We start from the raw sequence: 25,325 nt of genomic DNA on the forward strand, positions 1-25,325 counted from the left end.
CGGATGTGCAGTTCCCCCTGCCGGCACCCAGGCGCAGCACCCATGGCCACGGCCCCGCATCCCACGTCCTCTGTCCCATGTCCCCAAAGCCCCAGCCCAGGACGGGGCACACATGCTGGGGAGGAAACTCTATTTGCAGCAGCCGGGACAGACGCAGCCATGAGATCTCGAGCGACCGTCCCCAAGCAAAGGGATTTTGCAAGGACTGAAATGCTGTGTCCCCAGAGAACAACCTGGTGGGGGGGCTCAGCCTCTTCGATGGAAAAAAGAGCAATTTCAAGATATCAGGAGAGTGGCTGCCCAGCCTGGAGCACCGGGGTGTTTCTTCGCAGCCACGCAAGCAAGGAGGAGAGACTGGGTGACGCATTAAGTGTCTTTAATCCAAAGGACTGAAGAGCAGACTGGGAAGATTAGTATAAGCCAACAGACAAAAATAAAAAAAAAAAAAAAGGGATAAAAACCGTTTTTTAAAACAAATTAAAATTCCATACAGTGTCTAAAAGATCACCTAAAAACTAAACATTGCCTTAAAAAATTTTTTTTCCCCATTCAAACACATTTAACGCAGTGAAACATTGTGACAAATAATAATAATAATAATAATTCATGGACTAAAGACTTCAGAGCAGCCGTCCTGCTCCCGGGAGCCGAGGATCGCTCCCAGCCCCTGGGAGCCAGCGGCAGGAGCAGCCCTCCCAGCAGGAGTCATGCCGGGGGGGGGGGAGCGGGCAGCAGGACCCCCAGCCCCAGCCAGGGAGCAGGCAGCGCTGCCGTCCCGGCTCAAGCTATGGCCCTGCGCCATCTCCACCCCCTCCCCATGCCACTCGCTTTTCCCCGGGGACCCCCCAGGACAGCATCTCCCCCGGAGCTGGGGGCTGCGGGAGCGGGCGGAGGCGGCAGGGAAGCATCTTTTCCCCACGTCCCTGCAGAGCGGGGGGGAATGCGGGAGGGGGGCACTGGCCTCCTGCTCATCCCCCGGCCCCCCCTGCCCACCCCTGAGGTCAGAACTGGATTCCAGGCACAGGTACAGACTGCGGTGGCCACGGTGGAGGGGAGCCACGAGCAGCTCCACACCCACGGACACAACACACACCCCACGCACAGACAGACAGCGACACAGACGGCGCTCGCGGGGAGCCCTGCGTGCTGCCGGTAGAGTCAAGGCTTCCAGGTCAGGGAGGAGTTGGGGGGTGTTTTTTGGCTACTGTGCTTTAAAAGCAGCAGTTTTCCAGGCCAGCAAAGAAGCACGGCGGCCACGGGGACCCCCCCACACCAGCCCTGCCACGCACAGCAGGACAGAGGAGAAGGCAGCTCTCCTTCCCCGTCCCCCCCAACCCGCTCCCAAGCCTGAAGACCATCTCTAGCCAGCATCCACACAGGGAACACGCTGTCTGGGTTTCAGCTCTACAGTAGTTTTTAAAAAATATTTATATGTTATATACCCTAAAAAGGTCACCACAGGAATTTCCATGTCTTTGGAAGGAAGGAAAAAAAAAAAAATAAAAATCAAAACTGTTTCACAAAAGAAAAAAAATCCAATTATCGGCGGCATTCACCTACAGAACAAAACCCCCGGCCGCAGCGTGTGGATCTGACGGGGGGATCTTACCGCCTGCTCCGGAAAGGTCAGAAACACAGGTGAGTAGCTAAAAATAACTAGTCTGGTATAAATGTCTGAATTCCATGCGCTTGATATAACAGTCTGTCTCTTTTTGTCTTTTTTCTTAAAAAATATATATATATAGTTATTGCTTTCTCAAGGGCCGGCGGGCGCGGGGCACCCTCAGTGGGGGAGCGCGGCAGGCTCGGTGGGGTTTGCTTTCTTCCGCCTCTTCATCAGCAAAGGGTTCGAGGAATCTTCGATTTTCTTGATCTTGATTTGTTCGTAGTCCACTCGCATGGTGGCCAGCGCGCTCGTCATCTCCTCCTGCGGCAGGAGGCACAGGCAGCGCCGTCAGCAAAGCCCTGCGCAGGCACAGCCCGCAGCCCCCCGGGACCCCCAGGGCAGCTGTCCCCCTCCGAGCCTCCATGGGAACAAATTGCAGCAGGGCCCGAGTGTCCCACCGCCAATTTTTCCAGCCCCCTCCCAAGCACAGATCTCCCTGGGAGCCAGCATACTCGCACGGAGCCCAAATTAGCCCGGTTTGCAATGAGAAGGCAGAAGCAGACAGTCCCCAGATGGCACGGCACGGAGCGTTTCAGACAGCAATGGAGAGAGGTTTTACCTTCACATCCTCCCACAGATCCTTCTCCTCTTTCAGCACACGGCTGGTGTGCAGTGGAGTCTGGGGCACCTGCATGGATTGCTGCCGAGAGAGCGGAGGAGCGTGAGCTGGGAGCCACAGGCGTTCCGTCCCGTCCCTGCCCCATCCTCATCCCCATCCCATCCTGCTGCCTCATCAACCCCGCACTCACCATGATCCAGGGGTGGTTCATGAACTCCGTTATCGTCATGCGCTGGGTCGGGTCCGTCTTCAGCAGGTTGCGGATCAGCTGCTTAACTGGAAGGGTTTGTGCAGGGCCGGGCGTTAGCAGGTCCCAGGGGGCTCTCCCCACGCTCCAACCTGAGCCAGAGGCCCCAAAACACCTGCACGCACCTCCCGTCCCCTCCGTGCCACAGACCTCACCCTGGTCAAACCCTTCAGCAAAAGCCTCTCGAGCAAAGAGGCAAAGCTGCTGCATCACCGAGAGGTGACCCACGACGTGCCCAGGCTTCCCCCCTGCCAGCCTTCGCAGCGCTGCGGGACACAGGGCTGACCCCAAAGGGAGACCTCAGCCCAGGTCACAAGCTGTCACGGGGACCGCACGTACCTTCCTCCGACACTTCGGACCATTCAGGATTGGGAAACTCGTACTGGCCCATTCGGATTCGCTTCTTCATGCCGGGTGAGATGGCCAGGCCATGGTTGGAGTAGAAGGGGGGGTACCCGCACAGCCTGCGCCGGGAGAGGGAGCAGAGAGTCAACACATCACCCCAAAAGCCTCCCCAGCAGCGCCTACAGGGCATGGGGCAGTGCCAGGAGCAGGAGCAGTGCAGCTGGGAAAGGCTCAGCCCCACCAGCCCGCAGACGAGCTCGAGAGCTGCATCCCCCCTTCTGACCCCGGCGAGACGGAGAGGGACCCGTCGGACTTACAGAATGTACATGATGACACCGAGGGACCACATGTCACAGGACTTGTCGTACTTCTCCGGGCCCAGCACCTCCGGGGCTGATAAAGAGAGAAATAAACTCCTGAGTCAAAGCAGAGCTGCAGCACCAGGCGAAGGGGGTCCGACCACCCCACGCCTGCAGCTCCGCGCAGTCTCGGCAGCAGCGCAAGTGCTGCTGCGCAGGCTCCAGCACAACCATGCAGGCAGCAGAGGCAGGAGCGCCGCAGCACGGGCATGCGACATATCGGCTGCACGCACCGACACCCTGCTCAGAGCAGCCTGTCCTGCATGCACCAGTGAGCAGCAAACACAGCATCCACCTACACCCAGAGCAGCCCCCAGTCCCAAGCATCCCAGACGGGAGTTGCCCCCAACACCACACTGTGACTGAGGCTCCGGGCTGGATGCAGAGGTGATGGGCTGCGCATGGCACCGTCCAAACCTCGCCGGCTCTGCCCTCCAGCCCTGCAAGTTCAGACCCCGCAACCACTTACCCACGTAGTACGGCGTGTAGCACGGAGTGGCCAAGGAGTTGTGCGTGGTGGTTTCTTTAGCAAAGCCAAAGTCCGTGAGTTTTAGCACAGCATTGGGCCTTTTGGAGGTGTACAAGAGGTTTTCCGGCTGCGAAAACACAGGGAAGAAGTAGTGAGCAGAAGAGCCGGAGCAGCCTCGGCATTGCCATGGGACAAGTGGGGCTCGACACCGCCGGGCGAGCGTGCAGCACGGTACCTTCACGTCCCGGTGTGCGATGTTGATTGAGTGTAGGTACTGAATGGCTTCCCCAATGCTCTTCATTATCTCTGAAGCCTCTGAAGCAGCAAAAAAACCCATCAGAAGCCTTTATAAGCAAGCTACAATGAGCACCGCTCCCTGGGTTACTCTACAGACTAGGAGCCAAAGAGCATAGCTGAGGCCAAAGGGGTTTCCTCGACCCTAAGTCCCTCCTCCCAAGCAGGAGCCCGCACCCACCCCCGGGTCAGGAGCCTGCAGCAAACGGGAGAGAAACTCGTGGAGGAGGGATGGGGCAGGCTCCAGCCACTGATCTCAATACCCAACCGCACAAGCCCCAACGAGGGGCTTGCTCTGGGGTGGGGGAGTTGACCCAGCCCCCAGCACTGCTAGGGACCCCAAATCTGCAGGGAAACCAGCTGGGAAAGCTGTCCCCCGTGAGATGCGGGGGCAACAGGCTCAGGGTTTGGGTTGTGCGGACACTCTTCCTGGCCTCAGGAGCAGAGGGGATGAGATTCATGAGATCTATGGGAACCACAGGACCTGGTCTCCATTTTTTGGAGGAGGGTGGGTGTTTCTGAAGGTCACTGAAGCTCCTGCCTGTGCTGGACTGGGATGGACAAAGTGCAGGGGCAGCTGAGAAAACAACCCCTAACCCTGCTCTCAAGTGAGCGTGAAAAGCAGGGCCACTTGCACCCACATTCCTCATTCCCCAAGAGCAAAACCCTGCTGGGGATTCAAAAGAGCGATTGAGGGAATGAGCTGGACCACAGACGCTCCTATAAACAGCAAGAAATGGTACAAAGACGAAACCCCAGGTCCCTGTGGGCTCCGTACCCCGTTCTGTGAAGGCCTGGTCTCCCCTGTCTTGAATTCGGCTGAAGAGCTCCCCGCCGTCCAAGCTGGAAGAGAAGCAGGCAGCGTTAGATGCTGCGGCATCCATCTCACGCCCCAGCGCAAGCAGTACTGAAACCTCTGATGCTCAGCCAGGAGCTACACAAGCTCAGCAAGAAACGAACCCCTTCTCCATCCAAGCCCTTGGGTTGGTGCTTCTGGGCACAGGGCGTCTCAGAGCCTCCTCCTTCCAGAAATGAGCAGGGCAGAGGCTTCACGCTGGCGGCGGTGATGCCGAGTGCAAGCGGACGTGGTCTCCCCACCAGCCCACGGAAACACATTTACAGTAAAGACAGCAAACGTGCCTCGAACGTGGCGAGAGCGCTCCCAGCGCGCCTGGCCTCATTTAGCTCACAAGCCAACCACCTCGCCAGCACACTAACCCCGTGCAGAAGTGCTGAGCAAAGATCGCGGCACAGGCAAGGTGTCAGCGGCGCCAAGATGGGCTCACCGATGGGATGGGGGAGGCAGAGACTGAACCTCACTGCAGCAGAGCAAGCTCTCACATGAGGTGTTGGAGAAGGACCATGGAAACCTTGGCGTGGTTCCCTCCCCAGCCAAAGGCTCCCCAGGTACCCTAAGGAAAAAACTCAGCTCCCAGAGAGATCAGGAGTGAGATCAGGGATAATTCTCCGTGAGAACAGGGATAACAGCGCTTCCTGTCCCTGCCTTATCTAACTCGAGCAGAAATGGTTTCTGGCTTTCCCAGCGCAGATAGCATCTCCTGCCAGCGCCCTTGACGTTCGCTGGACATCTGCAATACAGACAGCGTGCAGCCGCTGGGGCCAACCGCTGCACGGAGCGTGCGAGGAGACAGACCGTGCTCACGCTGAAAGTCAAACACTGCCTTGTGATGGGCGTTACACCCAGAGCATCGCTCAGACAGCGGGGACCTGTTGCAGAGACGCTGCAGGGAGCTGTCGTTGGCCCGGGGACTAGTTTCCTACCATTCAGCTACTGCTTTCTTCCCACACAAGCAGATGCACTGCACAAACCTTTCCCATCCCTGGCTGCCCAGCGTCCTGGCACAGTTCTCAGAAGCCTCTTCCCACACAAGAGCCGCTCGGGCGGCTGCCGTGCCGCCTGCCCCAGTGCTGCTTGCGGCGCTCCTTGCACCCGCTGCCCCCCCAGGCAACCTACCAGCTTGCCAGAGAGGTTTTGGCAAGGAAGCTGCATCAAATCACAGCTGCGGTTGGGATGTGGTTTCAATACTTTCCCCTTCATTCCTCCTCCTCCCCAGGTTATATCAAACATCTACCCGAATCAGGGCCATTCAACTGCTGCTGCAAGAGGTGCAACGGCGTTAATGGATGCATCAGCTCGGCTTGGCTGCGTGCTGCCCAGCAGACCCCACTGCAGGCTGCTGGGGTACCAGGAACCCACTGACTACCCCGACTTTCAATGGCCAAAGCGAGTTTGGTTATGATCTATCTGCAGCGAGAACCACAGGCCTGAAGCCTCCCGACAGCCAAGCGAGTTTTCAGAATGACTCAGAGCCAGCGCAGCTCCCGCCGTCCCTCCAATGCCAGCAGTGCAGCACCTCTTCCCAGGGCCTGCTCGCATCCCTACGGCTCGCAAGCTGCATCCCTCAGCACAGCATCTCCCTGGGGTCCCCAGCACCCCGACAGCAGCGCAGGAAGGTGCTCACCCCCCTTTTGGCATCACCCCACCGCCCTGCAGGGCTGCGGGTGCTCCTGCGGGAAGAGCCCACCCGCAGCGGTGCCACCGGGGACTCACCACTCCATGACGATGAGCAGACACTTCCTCCCCTGGTAGAGGTTCTCGTAGACGTCCATGATGCGGACGATGTGCGCACACTGCGACGCCCTCCAGTGCAGCTCCACTTCCCTGCGGGCCTTCGGGCAGTCCTGCAGCATCTGCGAGAGAAGCGAGACCCCATCAGCCCTGAGCCCCGAGCCCCCCAGGAGAGCCGGGCCATGACACCCCGCTGGCACAGTGCCCACCCAGAGAAGACGCAGGGGCGAAGGCCGAGCACGGGTGCTCTCTGCGGGCGGCGTCGAGGCGAGCTCCGGCGCGCTCTGTGCAATGCCTCCATCCCCATCTAGTGGGAAGAGCGCGAAGCCGCCCGCCCTCATAAGCTTCTTGCCCTCCCTTCCAAGGCTGGTAAAAGCTTATCCCGGCTGCTTGCCACCTCCTTGCCCTCTGAGATGCCTCCCCCGTGCCCAGCCAGCCTGTGCCACCAACCAGCAAGACCTCCTACTGCATTTATAAGCAAGTTTCTGCACGCTGGTACCTACACCACTGCACCCCTGGGTGCCACCAAGCGTCCTCGCTCTCCTCTTCGCAGCCCCCCGGCAGCGCTGCCCACCCACCACCCCCTGTTCATCAGCCTCCTGCTCTGCGGGACTGGCAGGACCCTCCTGCTCTGTGCCTTTACGCACGGGCCAGGCACAAAAGCACCTTCACCGTGGCTTCAGAGGCCACCAGCACCCAGCCACACATGCCTGGGGAGGGGACAAAGCAAACAGCCAGATGTTCCCTAAATAGCAGCTTTTCTCACAAGCAGCAGCAGCTCTTTAATGAGGCCCTTGCCCTTCTCAGACACAACTCACAGTTCCCAGGTGCAGGAAGGATTTGCTTGTCTGCCACAGACTATTAATTACCATGTTTGTCAGGATAAACAACCAGCCTTAATTATTATACTCCTAAATATAGAGCAACAAACGTGTCTATCTTGAGCGTAGTTCATTTTCCTTCCTGTCTCCGGCAGCTCTTGGGGCCAGACTCGGCAAAACACTCTGGAGCAGGTCCGCACCTCGATGCGGCAGCGAGCAGGGGCACGTGGAAACGCATCCCACCCCCCGTGTGCATCGGCAGAAAACAGCAGGTTTGGTCATTTTACCAAGACAGACACAGAAATGTACTTCTCACCCCTCTGCCATCTCCCGGCCGAGCTCCCAGGGCTGCTCAGCGAAGGAGAGCGCCCAGCTGGCACGTGGAAGAGCGTCAGCCCCTGGGATGCTTCACTGGCCTGGCAGGACCCAAAACGGCGCCCAGCGCATGGCAAGGACCCCTCTGCCACAGCGGGGATTTCACAGGAACAAGGGTTAATGCTTGCTGCAGCCCCAAAAGACGCACACTGCCCGTTTATAAACGAAACGCTTGCTGACGGCGCTCGCGTGAGCCCTGGCAGAGTAACGGCAATTTGCGTTCCTGCCCGCAACAGCGCCTGCCCTTTGCCACAGGGAAAGGGACAAATAGGATGCACACTTCAGCCACCCACCCGTGACCCCATTACGTGGGTTTACACCTCTCCCACCTCCTCGGCTCTCCTGATTCCCGAGGAGGAGGAAACCCACCCGGTGGACGGGGTGCAGGGGGGCTTCTGGCACCAAACCATCTGGAAGCTCAGTGAAGACCAAAGGGGCCAAGCCACCCTTTGCACAACCATTCGACATCATTTGCACCGACAGCCTCGGGGCGAAAGGAAGACAGGGCAGGAGGTCGGACAGCCCCTCCTTGCTCCTCTATTGCTTAATTACCCTAAAAACCGGATCCTGCCAAAGCCGTAAGCGAGCGCAGCACCAGCCCCCCCAGCAGCCGTGCAGGCAGGGAAGGGGCCTGGAGAAAAGCTTGGTTATTTGCAGCTCCGCTCCGAAGAGCCTGGCGTGGGGAGCCAGGAAGCTGAAGAGAAAAAAAAAAAAAAAACCAATTTGTAATTACGCGCTGGGAAAATTGAACAGCAGGAAGCAGACAGTTAACATCATTCTGCAAAAGACAAACAGGAGGTGTACAGAAATACATATCCAATTTTTAGAGGTCACTCAAAGCGCTTTTAAAGGAGCTTAATTGTATATCTAATGAACTAGGAGGCAGCAGCCTCCATTACCTGTACCAGCACAGCCCTGACGTTTGCTTTTGTACTCAGGCACCCGCAGGCGAGCAAACAGCTGCCCCAGCGCTCTCAAAACGCCCCGGCTGCAATTCGCCGCACCACCAGCCGGCCTCCCTCAGCTCCCCTGCCAGCCGCGGGATGGAGAGGCGATGGAGAGGCTGCTCGCCCGGCTGGGAGAGGAGCAGATTAAGCCTCGTTAAGAGAATTATTTGGTCTATTTAGGAAATGTTCCTGGTGGCAGGTGACAGTGGTGTGACAGGGAGCTGAAGGCCAGATGCAATGAGGCTGCGTGGGGAAGGCCATTACGGCTGCAGGGGGATGCAGAAGGGATGTGGCGATGCCCAAACCACAGCAGAAGCAACCCACAAGCCCGGCATCACCCATCGCACCCACACAACCTCCGTCCTGTCCTCAGCACAAAGCACCGGCTCCCTGCCCCCGTGCAGCCAGGGATGTACCGAGCACGGCGCTGGGGTGGGAAAGCACTGTTTGCTCCTGGTCCAGGCAGGGCGAGGGCACTGCTTCCACCAGTTTCTTCTCTTCAGGCAGCAGCCGACAGCTCCCACAGCCAACAACTTTCCCTCCCACTCCCTCCTCTGCTCCTTGGCCACAGTCAGCAGTGAAACCACCGGCGGGTGACATCCTGGCGTGACGGGCATTGCTCCGGTCATGGGAACTCCACATCGAACGTGTTTGGCGGTGCGTGGTAACACTGCCCAGGTCCCTAATTTAGCTCCGGTATCCAGGGCAGCCTATGGCTGCAACAAGGTTTACATTTCTTGGCTTGCAGTGAGGAGGCTGGGATGGGAAAAGCACCTCGTGTTTCCCTGAGGTTCAGCCAGCGTGAACTGCCCCCATCCCACCCCAGCTGAGGGTACCAGCCTGGGGACACTGTCCCCTCCCACCAGCTTAGGTGGGACCTTTGCAGAGGGGAGACAGCAGCAGATGGACAACCTGCTGGAAACCCCCGACAGCCCACAGCTGCTCTCAGCTCAGCTTTTCCGTCTCTGTTGTCTCCTGTTCCCCTTCCAAAAGGAGAGCTCCCCGGAGATCAAACTCTTCATTATTTCAGATGGGAAGCATTGCACTACCTGCTCGCTCTCGCCGGCGCGGAGGGCTCCAGCACCAGGGCAGCAGCTGAGCCCGGCAGCCTGGGCACCACAGCGGGCAGTAACCGGATCCCCGAGTTACACAAGCGTCCCCGGGACAGGGCGCAAGGGCAGCGCTGCGGAGGGGGCTCAGCCACCGCCTCTGAGCAAAACCAGGTTTCACGCACAGAGGAGTCGCGTGCGCTTCCCTTTACGACGGTTAGGTGCTCTAGGTGTTAGCTTCGCAGCCGGCGCAGGTCTCCAAACCTCCTCTCATCATCAGAGAGCATCTCCGCGTCCGGTGTCCCTTCAACACAGCATGGGACAGGGGACAACCAGGAGAGCTGTGCTGCCGCAGGGCCCTGCACCGACCCGTCTCCGCTTCCCACTGGGGCACCTACCTGCAGGAAAGGAGGGAGAGCAGGGAAAGGGCCACTCCACTCTCATCGCAATTAGGGAGGAAATTCAGCTTTCAGCCGCATTTCAGCTCTCCTCGCAGCAGCTTGACACCTCCGAGATTTCGGCAGACGGCGTTTGCTGCCATCCTGTGCCTTGGCTCAGCCCAGCTCCCCCAGGAGCCATTACACGCTGCGAGAGAAATTAGTTACGTGCAAAGCTAAACACACTCATTAGCTTCACTAAAACCCTCAAGCCGAGGGCTCCGAAACCGGCCCCGTCAGCGGACGGTGCAGCCCCTGCCCCTACGTGCTCAGGACCTCCCCCCCCCCCTCCCCCTGCAGCAAAGGCTCCCCCCGGGCTCCCACAGCAGCTCTGGGTTTCTCACCACCTTTGAAAAACAAACCCTGGAAGCGGCTCCTGAAAACGAAACAGCTCATTGGGGTGTCTGCGGGGGGACGGCACCCACCCAGCAAGCCCAAACCCCAGCAAGCTGCCGCCGCGGTGCAAGAAACGGGGCTGCAAACTGACCGGGCTCCAGCCAGCCCTGCCGCTCCCTGTGGTCATCGAAAATGAGCTTCAGCTCAAACGGAAGGGCTGGGGCCCCATCCCGTTTGCTCGGCACCACGTCGAGCTGAATTCCCCCCCCAACATCATCTCACACCAAGCGCAGCGAAGGCGGGTGAGTGCGAGGAAGGAAGGAAAACGCCAGAGAAAACAAGGGGGCTGGAGCTGCCTGCGCTCATGTGCCCTCGCCCGCGCGTGTCCTCAGGCACCACTGATTCAGTCTCGCCACCTCCTCCTGGGATGATGTGCCATGAATCACGGCGGGTTCGCAAAGGAAGCTCCCTCCTCCACTGGCACGGCAGGAGGTCCCAAACGACGCTGTCCCGCTGCTACTCGCTGTGGGTGCCGCTGCAGCCCCAAACGGTGCTGCCCCTCGGCGAGCCATGAGAACACGCTGCGCTCGCTCAGATTGGCAAGATATCGCTGTCCAAGAGCTTGCAAGGGAAAACTCACCTCCCACGGGCAATTAATTTCCATGAAAACTGAGGATGGGCACATACCAGCACGCCGAGCTGTTCGTTTTCCAGGGCTGCCCCTCTTTGCTCTAGCTCCACGCTCACCCCAGGCGCTCCAGCTGCTCTTGCAGGTAGGGTATTTTTATTTCCACGTGTATTTTGATCACACCTGATTCACCTCGGCTCCCAGCAGAGCAGCACACGCTGCATGCCTTGCCTGTGCGGCAACCCCTCCGACGACAACCTCCTGCAACAGGACCCGCAGGAGCGTGCCCACGCCCCACGCCACCCCGAGGAGCTCCCCTCGGGACCTGTCTGCACCACGAGGGTTAAAATAAACTCTTCTTAAGTTGCAATAAAAATAAATCTACAGTGAAGAAAGGCAGGCTGTCACCCTCCCAAGGAACGCAAAGCAGAGGTTCCCCTGCCTGTATTGCACATGAGGGCTCTGGGCTCCCCTGACCGGGATAGCACGGGGCAAGGAGCATTTTTTCCTAATAAAGCAAAAGGGTTTCTCTTCAAAGGATTTGCCTCTTCTTATCTTTCCATGCGAACTGGTTGCCAACTGGTGTCAGCTGCTTAACACGTTTGTAGAGCTGGTGCTGGATGCTTTGCACGTGCTGTTCCCACCTCGGAGCGCCAGGAAGGCAAAGCCCCATTGCCCCCCACGCCCCGCTGCCGGTCCCCAGCGCCCACCCGACGAGGCACCGTGCTGGGGGACCTGGATAAAGCTGATCATCTCCCGTGTATCTTTTTTCTGCCTTTAACGCCAGCACATTTAGGGAGCCCACAGGTAATCGCCCCACAGTCCCGAAGCTGCTCCAGCCTTTCCTGGAGATGGTTCGGAGGGAGCAAGCAGCAGAAGGGCATGGAAGCAGCAAAGCTTCGTTCCACTTTTACTGCTTATGAACTACAGAAGAGAAATAAAGTCACAAGTCCCAAAGCCCGTAAGAGGAATTATGTTACCAAGCACAGGGAAATTCATGGTTCAATCACAATGCAGTAGACGAAACGTGCAGCTCAGGAAACCTCCCCCACATCATTGTGGCTCTTATATAAATCTTTACATTAACCCCATCCCCACTGCTTACATCTGCTACGATTAGCAGCGCTCAGACAGAGGCGTCGGGACTTTCCTAAGCTGGGGATCATTTCTGCTCTGCCCATGCACGCGGAGCCACAGACAGTCCCTGCCTGAAGAGCTTTAAGCCCCATCAGACCAGGCAAAAGCCTCATCCTCACCTTTGTTTTGCCCGGGGAAAGTCAGAGAGGAGAGGTGACGTGTCCGGAGGAGGAGCCGCGCATGGGTCCCGCAGCGTCCTGCCCGCAGCGTGCCCCAGCCTGCCGCGCCGGGGTGACTATTTAGAAGGGTGGCTGCTGCTCCCCGATGGAGACAGCTTCACCCGAGCCTCACGGTTTGCAAGGCAGGAGGACAGTACCAGCCACCAGCCTTCTGGAGGGATGGTGGCTGGTGCCATCAGAGCCCGGGTGGATGCTGAGGCTTTGACCGTTCGGTCAGGACACGAGCACACGGCTGGCTCCGTGCATTATTGGCTTCATCCCCCACCTCTGTGAACAAAAGGTCATCCTCCACATTCACTTGCCTCGGGGAAGATGGAGAGGTTGGAAAAAGCGTCCCAGCAAGAGAGAATTATTCAGATTAGACAGAGCTACAAACAGGGAGCAAGACTGGAGACGCAATTCAGGTCGAGCAAACACGAACTGACACACACGCTTGAGCTGCTCCGCCGCATTCTCCGAGTCTGAATTATCGGAGCGCTCGGAGGAAGACCAGGAGCCATTGCGGCGAGCGCAGGGAAAGCTTTCCCACCGCGCGGCCCGAGACAAGCAATAAGCCAGGCACGAAGAGGCTGTGTGTGCAAGGGGTGAGCCAAAAACCCCACCAGAAGCAGCCAGCACATTCACGGAGGCAGATGTCGGAGTGGGCAACCTCATCCCTGCTCCTGCGGGCGATTTTGCAACGGGGCAGAGGATGGAAACGGGGCGAGGGAAGAGGCAGCTATTGCACCACGCTTTCACAAGGAGACCCGCCGCACCGGGGCCTCGCTTGCCCACAATGGTTGCGCAACCCTCCGTGCCCCGGTGTGCTGCCAGCTCCCCTGCCCGCAGCTCCCACGGGGGTCCGTGCCCACCAGGGGATGCTCAGGACCCCCCGCCCTGCAGCCCCCCCTCCCCTTCCCCAGGGCATCTGCTGAGCATTTCCTCGCCCAGCTCTTCCCCTCGACAGATGCAGCAGCTATTCAGCCTTTTCAGGCTGCAACAAAAGCCTCTCCAGGCACACAAAGGCAAAGTGCAGAAGAGAGGCCCGAGCTTAAAAAAGAGCCACCTGCCAGGGGCCCGTGCCCCCTGTGCAATCGGGGCGCTGCCCCCCAGCCTGCCCCGCTCTACAGAGCCCATTTCCCAGCAGCAAAAATATTCTTGGCATATTGATTTCAAGGAGATGAAGCTCCGAAGCGGGTACCCAGGAGCAGTGCCCTGGATGCCAAGGAAAGGGCCACCAGCGTGGTGGGGACATCGGGAATGAGGGCCATAGGGAGGGGACGGGGAGGCAGCAGGCGGGAGGGGGCTGCGAAACTCATGGGAAAAGTCAAAGCAGGTAAATGGCAACAAGGCGGCAGCACGAAGCATCCCTGCTGACTCACAGCACCAGCAGCAGGCTGGAGCTGCTGTTTAATGAAGAGAAATAAATAGTCTCAGCCTCGCTTATCTGAGAAAAACAAATTTAGGGACCATTCAGTCCCAGGTTTTTGTTTTGAGATCATCCTCTTCTCCCTGTACATCAGCAGCAGCACTTGGTTTTGGTGACCCACCCGATGCTCGTCTCTCCAGGAGGCACTGGGGCTGGCGTTAGGAGCCAAGATCTCAGCCCAGGCATTAGTGATGGTGAGCAAGGCTCTCGTGTCCTGCCACACAGGGGGATGCCCTGGCAGGTCCCAGGGAGCAGACCTGGCTGGAGCAACGGAGCCACCATCCTGGCCAGGACCTCCTCGTGAATCCAACAGGGAGGAAGGGGGTCATCATGGCCAAAATGCCCCAATCCAGCCCATCCCTTCCTACAGGCATCCGAGATGTCACTTCCCACCAGGAGCCACCGCGACGCCGGGGTGAGAGGTCTGAGTGGGGAAGGGAGGCAGCTGCCCTGGGGTGGGGGGACACTCAGGGACCCCTCTCTGCAAACCGAACCACTGCATCCATCCCCCCGTGCCTCCGCTGCAGCCCCCGCCAAGGACACCCTGCAGCCGCCGGCACCTTTTATCTGCACAACACAAAGCGAAAGGAAAATAAGAAACCCCGGAGGGGCGGATATCTTCATGTGAGACACGGCTGCGGCCAGCGGATCTGCTCCACGCACAACCCCTTTACTGCCGCCTCCTCGCAAAGCTTCGGGGCCGGGGTCAGCTCCTCCTCCCAACCCCTCCCCAAGCCCCGTCCCTCGCCAGATTTCCTACCAGAGCTGCCGAGCTTGTGAATGGAAAAGCACACATATGTGCTTTTATGATAGGAAGTGGTTGATATGCGCAGGCGTGATTAATACAGAAGTAAACACTAATGTAAACCATTAACTCAGCGCTGACCTATGTCCTTTGCACTTCCCTCCCGCAGGCACAGCTTGAAAAAACCCCGTATCGCCGCACCGGCACCCTTGCTCCCCCGGCACGGCGCGGTGTCACCTCCGCCAGCCCTCTCCACCGCAGCCGGGGGCTTTCCCTCACACGTCAGACAGACAGACCGCCTCAGCCTCCGCCATGCAGCCCACGGACAGCACCAGGCACTCGAAGCATCTTTGTGGGTCCCTTGCTCCATCAGCCTCACAGCAATCCTGGGGACAACCCTGCCCGACCTTGCCATTACCTCCGACCCCAGGGACAGCTTTGGGGGGACTCCCCACACCTACATCCCAGAACTCCTTTTATTTTTAGACATGCCCACCCATTCCTTACTTTTAAGCTGGAAGTGATTTAGGGGAGAAGCTCAGACCGCCCAGACCCACGCCTGCAAGCGGAGGAGCCACGAAGCCCTGCCAGAAGCCCCGCAAACACTCACTGCTTCCCGGCAGCTCCTGGGCTTGTGCTCTGCACAAAAATGAAGTTTCTCGGGGCTCAGCCCATGGGTAGGGCCCCCGCGGGACAGACGGGTGGCTGCCACCCCCTCCCGGCACAGCGATCCTGCCTGCTGCCTTTCAACACAGATCTTAGAGCAGTGTAAATAAATATATATTAAAATATATATATATTTAAAGAAGGAAAAAACCATAACAAAACACAAAGCTGCATCAAGGCCAACCACTCTTGAAGCACCATTCACCCCCGGCGCTGGAAGCGGTACGGCCTCGGGATGCATTTCCTTCACCAGTGCCAACCCTGAGGAGGGTTTCATTTACGTGCCCTCGAAGCTCGGTGACGACAGCACATTTTGCATTGTTCTGTCCTTTCCTCAGCCATTTATTTAATAGAGTTTCACCCTCGTCACGGGCTTTGTCAACACCAGGGCACAGCAAACACCTTCCCGAGATGAGGCCAGGGGTGCACAACCCAGCCGTGGGGCCCCGCAGGCAGCAGCTCTGCCTTCACCGGGCGATGCCTGCGGGGCTGCAGAGAGGAGCATCCCCCCGGGGAACTGGGACCCACGACGTGAAACCTTGGAGGCACGCGAGCGGTGCCAGTCTAAGGGGTTGGCATCATGCTCCTGCACGGTGAACCCGCACCAGGCATGATGTCCAAAGCGGTTTGGAGGCTGCCAGGGCCTCAGGGCTGGGACCGCAGCTCTTCCCTGTGCGAGATAAACAGCTCCCGCGCTGGGTGGCCGCCGCTTTTGTTGACAGCGGGGTTTGTTTTGTGCAGAGGAAGGCCAGGACAGGAGCGACACGGGGATTTCGTAACACGCCTTTGTCTGCGTGGGCGCTCGGCGAGGCAGGGGCCCCGCAGCCACCAACTGCCCTCCTCCTGGCGCTGCTCCCTCCACCTCTCACATCGCACAACAGATACAAAACCTCCAGCGCTGTCAGCTCCGATGCAGCTGGGTACACGAGCCCACCTCCGGGGATGCACGGGGCAGACAGTGCTCCTGCACGCATGGGGCAGGGAAAGGGACTGCTGCAGCTGACCCCGCAGCAAGGCGTGTAACGAGAAGGGATGCTAACGAAGGGGCAGAGGGAAAGGGGAGGATTGCACCCCACTGGGTGATTACGAGCTGCTCAGCGGTATGCATCACCCACCACCCTCTCCTCCGCCATCTCCCCCAAACACCCCCAGGCAGAGCTGCTCACCGAGAGCCAGGGCTGCTCATGGCTCTCGCTTGCAGCCGCCCTGCCCCGGCCAGGCTGTCCCTGCACCGCAGGCTGCTCTCCTCCTCCTCTTCCTCCCATCGCACGGCTGTTGCGCATCCCCAGCGCCTAACAGGACCTGCAGAAGAGCTGGTGTGACCACCCGTTTGCAATGAACCCGCCTGGGTTAAGAGCCAAGCAACACTCCACACTCAAGACCCAACGCTACCTATGGTCATGCACTCCCACTTTACCCACCACAGCAGTTTAGTATTTTAGGGGAAATCCTGGATCTTGAAGCAATGCAATGAAAGGCTGAGAGCCTTCTGCCACCCCGCAAGCCCGAGGGGCTGAGCAGGGTGCTCTTCCTCCACCAGCCCCTCTTCCCTCCGCACCAGCCATCCTGAGACTCCTTCAGCTGGGAGGAAAACACAGTTGCGTTTCTATTTAAAAAAAGCCCTTCTTTGCATCCTGCTGGCACCTCGTTAAAGCTCTCGGGACACGGTGGCTATTATTAGCTCCCTCCCGGCTTTCGGCAGCCCCGAGAGCCTCCGCGGCACCTGTCGGCAGCAGCCGCGCAGCCCCAGAGCCCGGGAGGTTTGGTGAAGCCCGGATGGAGCCCAGACCACCAGCGTCCCGGTCAGCACCATAACCTCAAAATACCTCAGCCAACAAGTGTGCAAAATTCATCACAAAGTGCCTGGGTGCACACACCTCCGAAAACACCATCAGAGGAGAAACCTTCTCCCCCTGGGCATTACCGAGAGGGAAACGCCGGTCTCTAGAGGCTGCTGCCACAAAGAGGTCCTGCCCAACAGAAAACAGCACAGAGCAAGGGGTCGATAGCAGAGGTTTTATGCTCTTGCATCTTTCCAATATACAGCAAACACACACGCACTCAGGGAAAGACTCGCCGATCCTCCCGTGGATGCCCAGTAACCCACTGCTAGACAGCGTTTACCAGCAGGCTCCTGCATTTCTTACCAAACACAACAGACAGCAAGCACTTTGGACACATTTTGCCTGTTAGATTAGAACGGAAAGGGGATAAAAGGATAAATGCAGGGACATTTAAACAAACTAACAAAAAACCTCCTCCTGCAGCTACTGCTGCTCCCCTGGCAGGCCAAGCTGTTCATCTCGGGCTTTCCCATACCCAGCCTTTAAAAAGAAACCTCACTCGACAGACAGCCTTACAGATGCCAGCTCATCCCAGGACAGCGTTAACCAGGGCCCCCCGGGGAGCGGAGGGAGCCCCAGGGCACGGGGTTGGCAGGGGGAAGCTGCTCTCTCCGGGCTGGCCGGGGGCTCCTGGGTCCTGCTTTGTATGAATTTAAGCTTTTTCAATCCCACTTATTCACGAAAAGGGCTTAGGGCTGGGGGCAGCCAAAGAGCAGACAGGCCAGCCTTTGTGCGGCTCGGCCGCCCGCCCACCCGAGGGCTCCAGCAGCCCCTACGTTTCCCCGTGCAACCCCTGCAGCAGACTGGAGCGCACTGGTAAGCAGCAGCGCTGGCATTGCTGCTGCCCCTGCGGCCCCGCAAAGCCTGGAGCAACGCCTTGAGTCAGCAGAGCCTCTGTTTGCTAAGCGAGAGAGAGAAATTAAGTCTTCAACGGCCCGTATGAACAGCACTCCCATTGCATTACCCCGATCTCTCCCGCAATGAAGTTCAAGGTTCTTTCCAAGGCTGCTGGGAGGGTTTGGATTCGAGGTGGGTACAAGCTCCGGATGTTCAACGCTGGTTAGGAGCCAAGTCACAAAAACGCTCGAGGTATCACCACCACGTCCCAGCCAAACCCTCCTTCCAGTGACGTTCGCCTGGTTGTTTCAGTGCAGTCTTTGGGGAGGAAGAAACATGAAAGGAATGTTTTGGTAAAAGCCAGAAGTGCTTGACCTGCCAAGCACAGGCTGCCCTTACTGCCAGAGCCCGGCAAAACTGAGTTAACACCGAGAGCAGCCAGAAAACTCTCCTTGCTCTCGTTAGCTGGACCCTGCAGGGTTAGAGCCCTCCCTGCCCTGCAGTTCCTCGAGGTGAAGCCCAGAAATAGGAATATCAGCCAAAAGCGCTGCACGCTGAGGCACATGGAGAACACCACCTTCTGCGAACTCCTCCAGACTGAGGTGGAGGGCGCGAGCTGTAGACCTGCTCCGAAGCTCCCAGGGAGCAGCTCCAGCTCCCAGCCCTCCTGCCCCACAGACGCCCGGGAGGCGCCGGAGCTGCTGCCCAGCAGCGTGCAAAGACCACATTTTAATCCATTCATAAACTCCTCAGCATCTTACTCACCCAAGCTTCATCAGTCCAGTATTTGCATCTCTAACGACATGTACCTGAGGCCGGGCTGGCCATCTCCTCCAGCAGCGAGGAGCTAGGGAACAGGAGCACCAGGACACTTCCAAAAACCCCCGAGGACCTGGAACGCTTCCCTGCTGAATCCCACCACCCATGGAGCATCTCGCGTCCTGGCAGAGAGTTGTTCTTTATCAGCAACTCTTCCTCACAACAAAAGATACTGGGAGTTTCAACCCCAAAGTGGAATAAGCAGGGTGGGAGAGGAGATGGAGAGGGAGATGTCAGCAGTCCCGCTCCAACACAAACGCACAGCCCCTCACACCAGAAACAGGGTCATTCCTGCAGGGAAAAGCACTGAGGACAAAAGCAAAGGCCTCCGCAAGCCTCCTCCAAGCTCCTGGGCCAGCAAGGGGGAAGATGTCCTCTCCGGGAGCCCAGGGAGGTGCCCAGCCAAGGGCTGCAATGCCCTCAGGCTCTCCAAAACAGCCGTGCCCCCTGTGCCGGCGCTGCTCTGCCCGCGGCACGGGAGGTACCCACCCGAAAACACCGGATTCGCAGCTCTGATGACTTCCAGGAGATAACCCGGGCTTAAACTTCCTGGCAAGCCCGCCCTTCCCAGCACCGCAGCAGAGCCACTTATGCAAGAGCCGCCCGGGTTTTCTTAGCAATCTGCCCAGCGCAATGGGCAGTGAGGTTGCGAAATGGCTGAAAAGGAAGCGAGAGTCACACCAGAGCCTAGAAGGGACCGGGCTGGCCGGAGGAGGCAGTTACAGGCGACGATGGCTCCCACAGCTTGGCCGTATCCGAAAGCAGGGGCTACGGGAGCTGCGGGGCCGTGGGAGCCAGCACTCTGTGGGTGACCGGTCGCTGACACCCGCAGCGGCACCGCCTGCGAGTGAGCACAGCCCCTGCCTTTTTGCTAAACCAAGTGGAAGTACAAGTTAAAATTGTTCTTAAACACTGAGCTGGTACATGCAATAAGGCTGTCATTACTACTGAAAATAAAAACACATCCCTGTTACCAGACCGCCTCCCCCCCACTTTTTATTATTTTTGTTAAATTAGGCTGAGGATAACATGCATATTTTCTGGTTTGTTTGGATCTAATTGCATCTGCTTTCCCCCCAGCCCAGCCAAGATACCCAGGATGCCATCCCCATTTCCAAGCAGCGCCGCTTGGACCCGGCTCCCACCCGCACCCATGGGCGCGAGAAGCGATGAGCTGCGGCTACTGGAATTGCAGGCTGACGGGACGCGCTGCCAAATTTCCACAGCAGCCCCAGCTTGTGTTCCAGCCGCATTTCCCTGAAAACACACATTTGGCAGGAGGTCCAAGGAGCCTTTCGAGAGGCTGCCCTAGCTCGGTGCCGCGTACCAGGGCCAGTGGACGCCGGGAGGACAGCAGACGGGGAGAGTGGCTGCTCCATTTCTGAATGCTCAGCAAAAGATGCTCCCACCCGTGTCTGCCCCATAGAAACCCAGGAGGTGCTGCAGCCCTTGGGAGAGCGACAGCGCAGAGTCCCGACCGGCTGTTACACAGATTTAGCCTCTTCCAGCATGAGAGGTGTATGGCAACGACGACCCCAAGCCCAATTTACCCCCCTCTTGTGTGGCCAGCAGAGCTGGAGGGGTTGAACTCAAGAGGGGTGCCCAGGGGAGCTGGCTGCAGCCAGGGGCACACAAAGCGAGGCAGCAAAGTTAATTACGATGACGAAGGAAATGAGTCCATCCCTCCACTGATCCCAAAACTATAGCCCAAACCGGGTAAGGATATCTAGCAAGAGCAGAGCTGCAAAGTCCCAGCCTGGCTGGGCGCCCCCGGAACATTCAGATCTGCGTTTGCATTTTGAACTTTATCTCTAGTTTAGGCTACAGCTCACTGGACAGCCAGGCACATAATCACATGCAGCTCTGACGCCAACAGCTTAAATAATCTCATTACATATGACGGCAAACGCTGTGCCAGCTGCAGACCGCTTGAGCCAGCGTGCTCACCTGCCCTCTCTGCTGGGAGAGCGTACTTTGCCACAGCAAAGCAGCGCACTGACGTTAACGCCCTAATTCATGGGAAGATGCCGTCGTCCTCCCCAGCAGCATCAGACGGAAGACAGAGCCACAGCAGAGCTCCACGTGCTCCCCGCAGTGCTCAGAGAGGAGCCACACTGCTACCCCATCCTGTATCCCCTTCCTGACGGCAGGTACCATCCCACCACCCTCCAAACGACATTTTTGTGGCTCACAGCATCTCCAGCAAAACTCGTCTTTCAGGTCCTCTCAGGTCAGGGGGATCTACCAGCCACTCACGGACTCGCAGCCGTTAGTCCCCTCCCGAGGCCACAAAGGAAACAGCGAGTTAATGCAACCATTAAACCTGCCAGTCGCTATAATCCCTACCTCAAATTGGTAAGAACTTAAAAGGCTGAAATCTTTGAAATGACTCAGCCACGAGGTACAAAGAAACAACAGCTTAAAAGGCTGTTAAAGCTCTCCGCATTCAGACTTGCTCTTGCGTGCCCTGCTCTAACCCCCGTGCGCTGCTCCCCATCCATCTCCGTAGGGGAACCGGCCGTAGAGACGAGAGCACTGTCCAAAACGAGCCTCCAAGCGCCGGTCACACACACAGTCCTCGTGCCAGCCAGAGCTGAAAGGAGAATATATTTTAGCATCCTGCAGCCATGAAAGACGAGGGGCATCCACAGAGGGGATGGGACCCACTTTCAGTGGGATACGGGTCTCAGCGGCTTTTAAAATGCAACGCCAATGTCACCACCAGAGATGACCACGATGCTCAACAGCTCTGGACCATGCTGAAACGCTGACTCAATATGACTGCCCAGGCTCGAAACAGGTTTACTGGGGAGCGGTCAGGTAAAGCTGTGTTCCCGTGCCAGCCTCTGGAGCTGGTGGAGGGATCGCCCCGGTCCTCGTGGATCCACCCCCCGAAACCCTCCCTCCTCCAAAACCAGCCTGCAAGCTCAGCCGGGTCCTGAAGACCTTCTCCCAGTTCCTGCCTCACCTCTGCTGCCTGCACCCCTGCCCACGAAGGACAGGAGGAGCTGAACGGCCCGGGGCAGACATGGGGCTGCCTGGGGGCATCTGGCAAAAGCAGGGCCCCAGGAGCCGGTCGGTGCCGGGCTGTGGCAGCCGCCCTCGCCCGCTGCAGACAGCCCCGGCACGGCGGAGGGGAGGCAGCGCGTTATTCTTGGAAACCAGGAGGTGAGGTCATGCTGCCTGAATGCTGCAACTTGAGGCCAGACGCGCGGGGCCAGTTGTGCTTGGAGAGGAGCCTGACTTCTGCAGCGGGCGGCCGAGCGAGGGCCGTCTGCAGGTCGGGAAGCCGGTTACGTTCGGAGCTAGCAGGAGGAAAGGGTTTCTTAATGAAGGAGGGCTCTTTCCTCCCAGTTGCTCAGCAGACAGTGCAAACCCCAGCAAAGGGATGGGTTTTAAAATAGCATCAGCTACTGCCTCTGCTGCAAAGCCCTTGGACCACCCCAGCGTGGGGCACACAAGTCCACCATGAAGGCTCAGGAGATGCCAGATGCCAAACCTGGAGCCACGCTGCTCCCCATACCGCAGGGACGGCCAAACGGCCGCTTCCGACCCGGCCACTCCTCCGGATGCCTCCCACGTACCCGCACCGCCCTGTGAGCCCCACATCGCCTGTCGGGAGGTCATCCATCCCGTCGGATCCCAGAGCATATCCTGGAGGTTTCTGGGAATAGAGAAGTCATCAACTCACTCTTTCAGGCTTCCTAGGCAGGAACTTTCTGGGAGATTTCATCACCGGTGCCTACCCATCGTCCAGCAAACGCACTAGGAGACCTGGCTCTCAGTCTGCACAGCTTCCAATTATTATTTATACACTGCTTTAAAGGCTTTGGAATAGGCAGTATGTGTCTGACAAAGCTCAGCGCCGGCTCTGCACCACTCGCTACCTGGAGGCAGAGCCAGCACCTCCGGAGCCCGGCAGACGAGTGCTGTCCTATACATCGGGCTTTCCCAACGTGTGCGCTGGCAGATGGCAGAAACCTCGCCGAAGGCCAGCGGGACCTCAGTGTGAATGATAAAATAATCGTTTTACCTGGCTGTATTTGGCTATTAAATCACACACACAGGGGCTATATTTTCGTCCTGCAGGACGGCTGCCCATGAAGGATTCATCCCGGAGCAAGCAGCTCAGCTCCTAAGCCCGGTACCACTTCTGACGGGCTGCAAGACCTTCAGTAAATCACTGCATCTCAGTTCCCCACCTCTGAAAACGTGGGAAACACTGATCTTCTTTTGCAAGGCCTATGGCTGATGGCATTAGATTATTATTAAGAGGAAGAACCCTACCACTTCCTGAGCATGTGCCAAAGCAAAAACCAAGCCCCTGCTCACAGGCTGTTATCAGTCCGTCTCAGTCGTAGGTTTGACTGCTCAGAACATGTAGTGTATTTAGAAGAGATTATGGCAAATCCTAAATTGTCTACTAACCCCAAGTTAGTAGACTCCTTTGGTCAATGAGATAATAAACCACTGCCTTGGAAAAGTCCCAGTGATGTCACTACACTTTCCGCAGCTTTTCAACCGTGGCTTGCACAGAAGGTCACAGTGAAGACACTTCTGATTATATAAAATACATGGTAGAGTTAAAAAAAAAAAACAGCGAGTTGTTTCCCATGAGCGTGAGCCCAGGATCTTCATCTACTCCATCGCTTAGGGGTTATTTTTCCAGCTGGATTTTCTGGGGGACGAAGCATTTGATCTCAAATGAAGCTGCAGGAAGCCACGGGAAACAGGGTGCTTTGCTCCTCTAAACATCTCTGTAAAAAACCCTAGCCATGGCGGCAGAGAGCACAAGGCCACCAGCTACACAAACGCGCTCATGCACAGAACTGCTCAGTTATCAGCTACGAGACATCTGCCCTATTTCCACGACAGGCATCTTACAAGAAAAATAAACTGCAAAAGTACTGGCCTCCTTCCTCCTTCTCCATCAGAGGAGCCATCGCTCACAGATTATCTGATGAGGCCGAGAGCGAGATTGAGAGTGTTTCGCAAACATGCCCCGAAGCACCAAGGATGCTCCAGAAACAGGGCTGCCAGAGAGGGGGTAAATTTGCAAGCAGTCTCCACGGCCCTGCGAAGCTCTTCCAGCTCTTCCAAAGCTCACCAGTCCAGGTGAGGATTTCCTGCTTTGAAGCTGGGGTTAGGAGTGAGGTTTGTTAATTTGTTTTAAAGGAAACCTGCTCCACGAAGAGCTCCATCGAGTGACGTGTACGACAGAAAAACTCACCACCTGCCATTACTCGCCACTCTCCAGTCTGGCTTACTTGCGATTTCCTTGCCGAATTAAGGCAGCCAGCCATCAACCCTGTATCTTGCCTAAAGATTAGTCTTAAAAGTGGAATTTGCAGTAGGCGAGACAGACCTCGCTCCCAGCCCCACTGTCGCAGCCTGCGTCACTAATGCCAACAGCCTGACCACAACACACAACACCGAGTCAGGTCAGCGGTGACCTACATCCAGCAGGCTTTACAGAAATTACAAGCCTAATTTTGCCTAATGATAAATCACACCAAGGTACAAGGAAGAAAGGGGTAAGAAACAACCTAAACCTTGCATTTCAGTTCCATTCATCACCTCTCCGCGGACTTTACGTTCCCACCCTGCAGTAAATCACCACGCATCAGAGTCAGGTCATGGGTGACTGGGACCGTCGGTGGCCTGCTTCGCACCAGATAATTCAGGGATGCCACACTTCAGGTATTGCTCGGTACCAAAAAATAAAATAAAATTGGGGGTGGGAAACTGCAAAATAAACAATAATGATCTATAAGAAAAGCAAAGGAATATCTCCTGTTTTCACCTAGGTACTACACAGCAAACAAAACTACCATCCATTAACTCACACACAGCACCATTTTATTTAATGATGCGTCTCTGCCATGGGCTATTGCACTGGAAGGAGGAGAAAATTGGCTGTAACATTTTCACTGCTGCTGGAACACTGTCTCCAAGCTCAAACTCTCCTAGAGCACTGAAAAGTCCTCTTAAGCAAAGTGACTCTCAGCAAAATCCTAACCTAAATGCATCTCTCTGTTTGGGAGAAAGAGGTACAACAACAGAACAGTTGCTCATGATCCAAGAAGAAGCATGACGTAACCAGAAGACACCGTTAATATCAGGGAGAGACACAACTGTTTCCCTCCAGTGGAGGATTGCATTATTATACAAGATTTTGGAATAGTAAATGTAAAGAGCAATGTTCCAAATGAAAAGGTTTGATGCACAACCAAAGCAGGCAGCACAGAGAGATTTCAGCTGTGGCTTCTGGCGATGGGCCGTCAGGATTCTTTTAAGCATCATCTGAAACATGACAACTCGATGCAATCACTTGTGTGGATCCTGCTTTAGGTCATCTTTCCACACTGATGCAGCCCGTGAGTAATTCGGGTCCAAATACCTCTCCACAGGTCTCTAACAGAGACGTTATCCCAGCTGCCTACCAGAGGAGGGGATGAAGTCAGCACGCATCGCGTCTAGGGCAGTCACCCCCGCCAAGTTTGGGCTCGGCAGTTCAGTCCAAATACGATAATCAAATAACTCAAGCCTGTAGCTGACACTCACAGGG

General features: G+C 57.2%; 1 protein-coding gene across 2 annotated transcripts in view; it reads right to left on the minus strand.

Moving 5' to 3' along the window:
• Nucleotides 1-1,409: 1,409 nt before the first annotated feature.
• Nucleotides 1,410-25,325, minus strand: part of MAPKAPK2 (MAPK activated protein kinase 2) — a 33,355-nt gene continuing 9,439 nt past the window's right edge. For both annotated transcript variants that reach the window (XM_050911513.1, XM_050911512.1), the window contains exons 2-10: nt 6,512-6,651; nt 4,718-4,782; nt 3,881-3,960; nt 3,646-3,772; nt 3,135-3,210; nt 2,812-2,936; nt 2,416-2,501; nt 2,226-2,306; nt 1,410-1,927 (exon numbers count right to left, since the gene is read on the minus strand). In XM_050911513.1, the coding sequence (XP_050767470.1) occupies nt 1,784-1,927; nt 2,226-2,306; nt 2,416-2,501; nt 2,812-2,936; nt 3,135-3,210; nt 3,646-3,772; nt 3,881-3,960; nt 4,718-4,782; nt 6,512-6,651 (924 nt within the window). In that variant the 3' untranslated portion in view covers nt 1,410-1,783. The remainder of the gene's footprint in view (nt 1,928-2,225; nt 2,307-2,415; nt 2,502-2,811; nt 2,937-3,134; nt 3,211-3,645; nt 3,773-3,880; nt 3,961-4,717; nt 4,783-6,511; nt 6,652-25,325) is intronic.

Source organism: Gymnogyps californianus, chromosome 27 (genome assembly GCF_018139145.2).
Source record: "Gymnogyps californianus isolate 813 chromosome 27, ASM1813914v2, whole genome shotgun sequence".
NCBI classification, from domain to species: domain Eukaryota; kingdom Metazoa; phylum Chordata; class Aves; order Accipitriformes; family Cathartidae; genus Gymnogyps; species Gymnogyps californianus.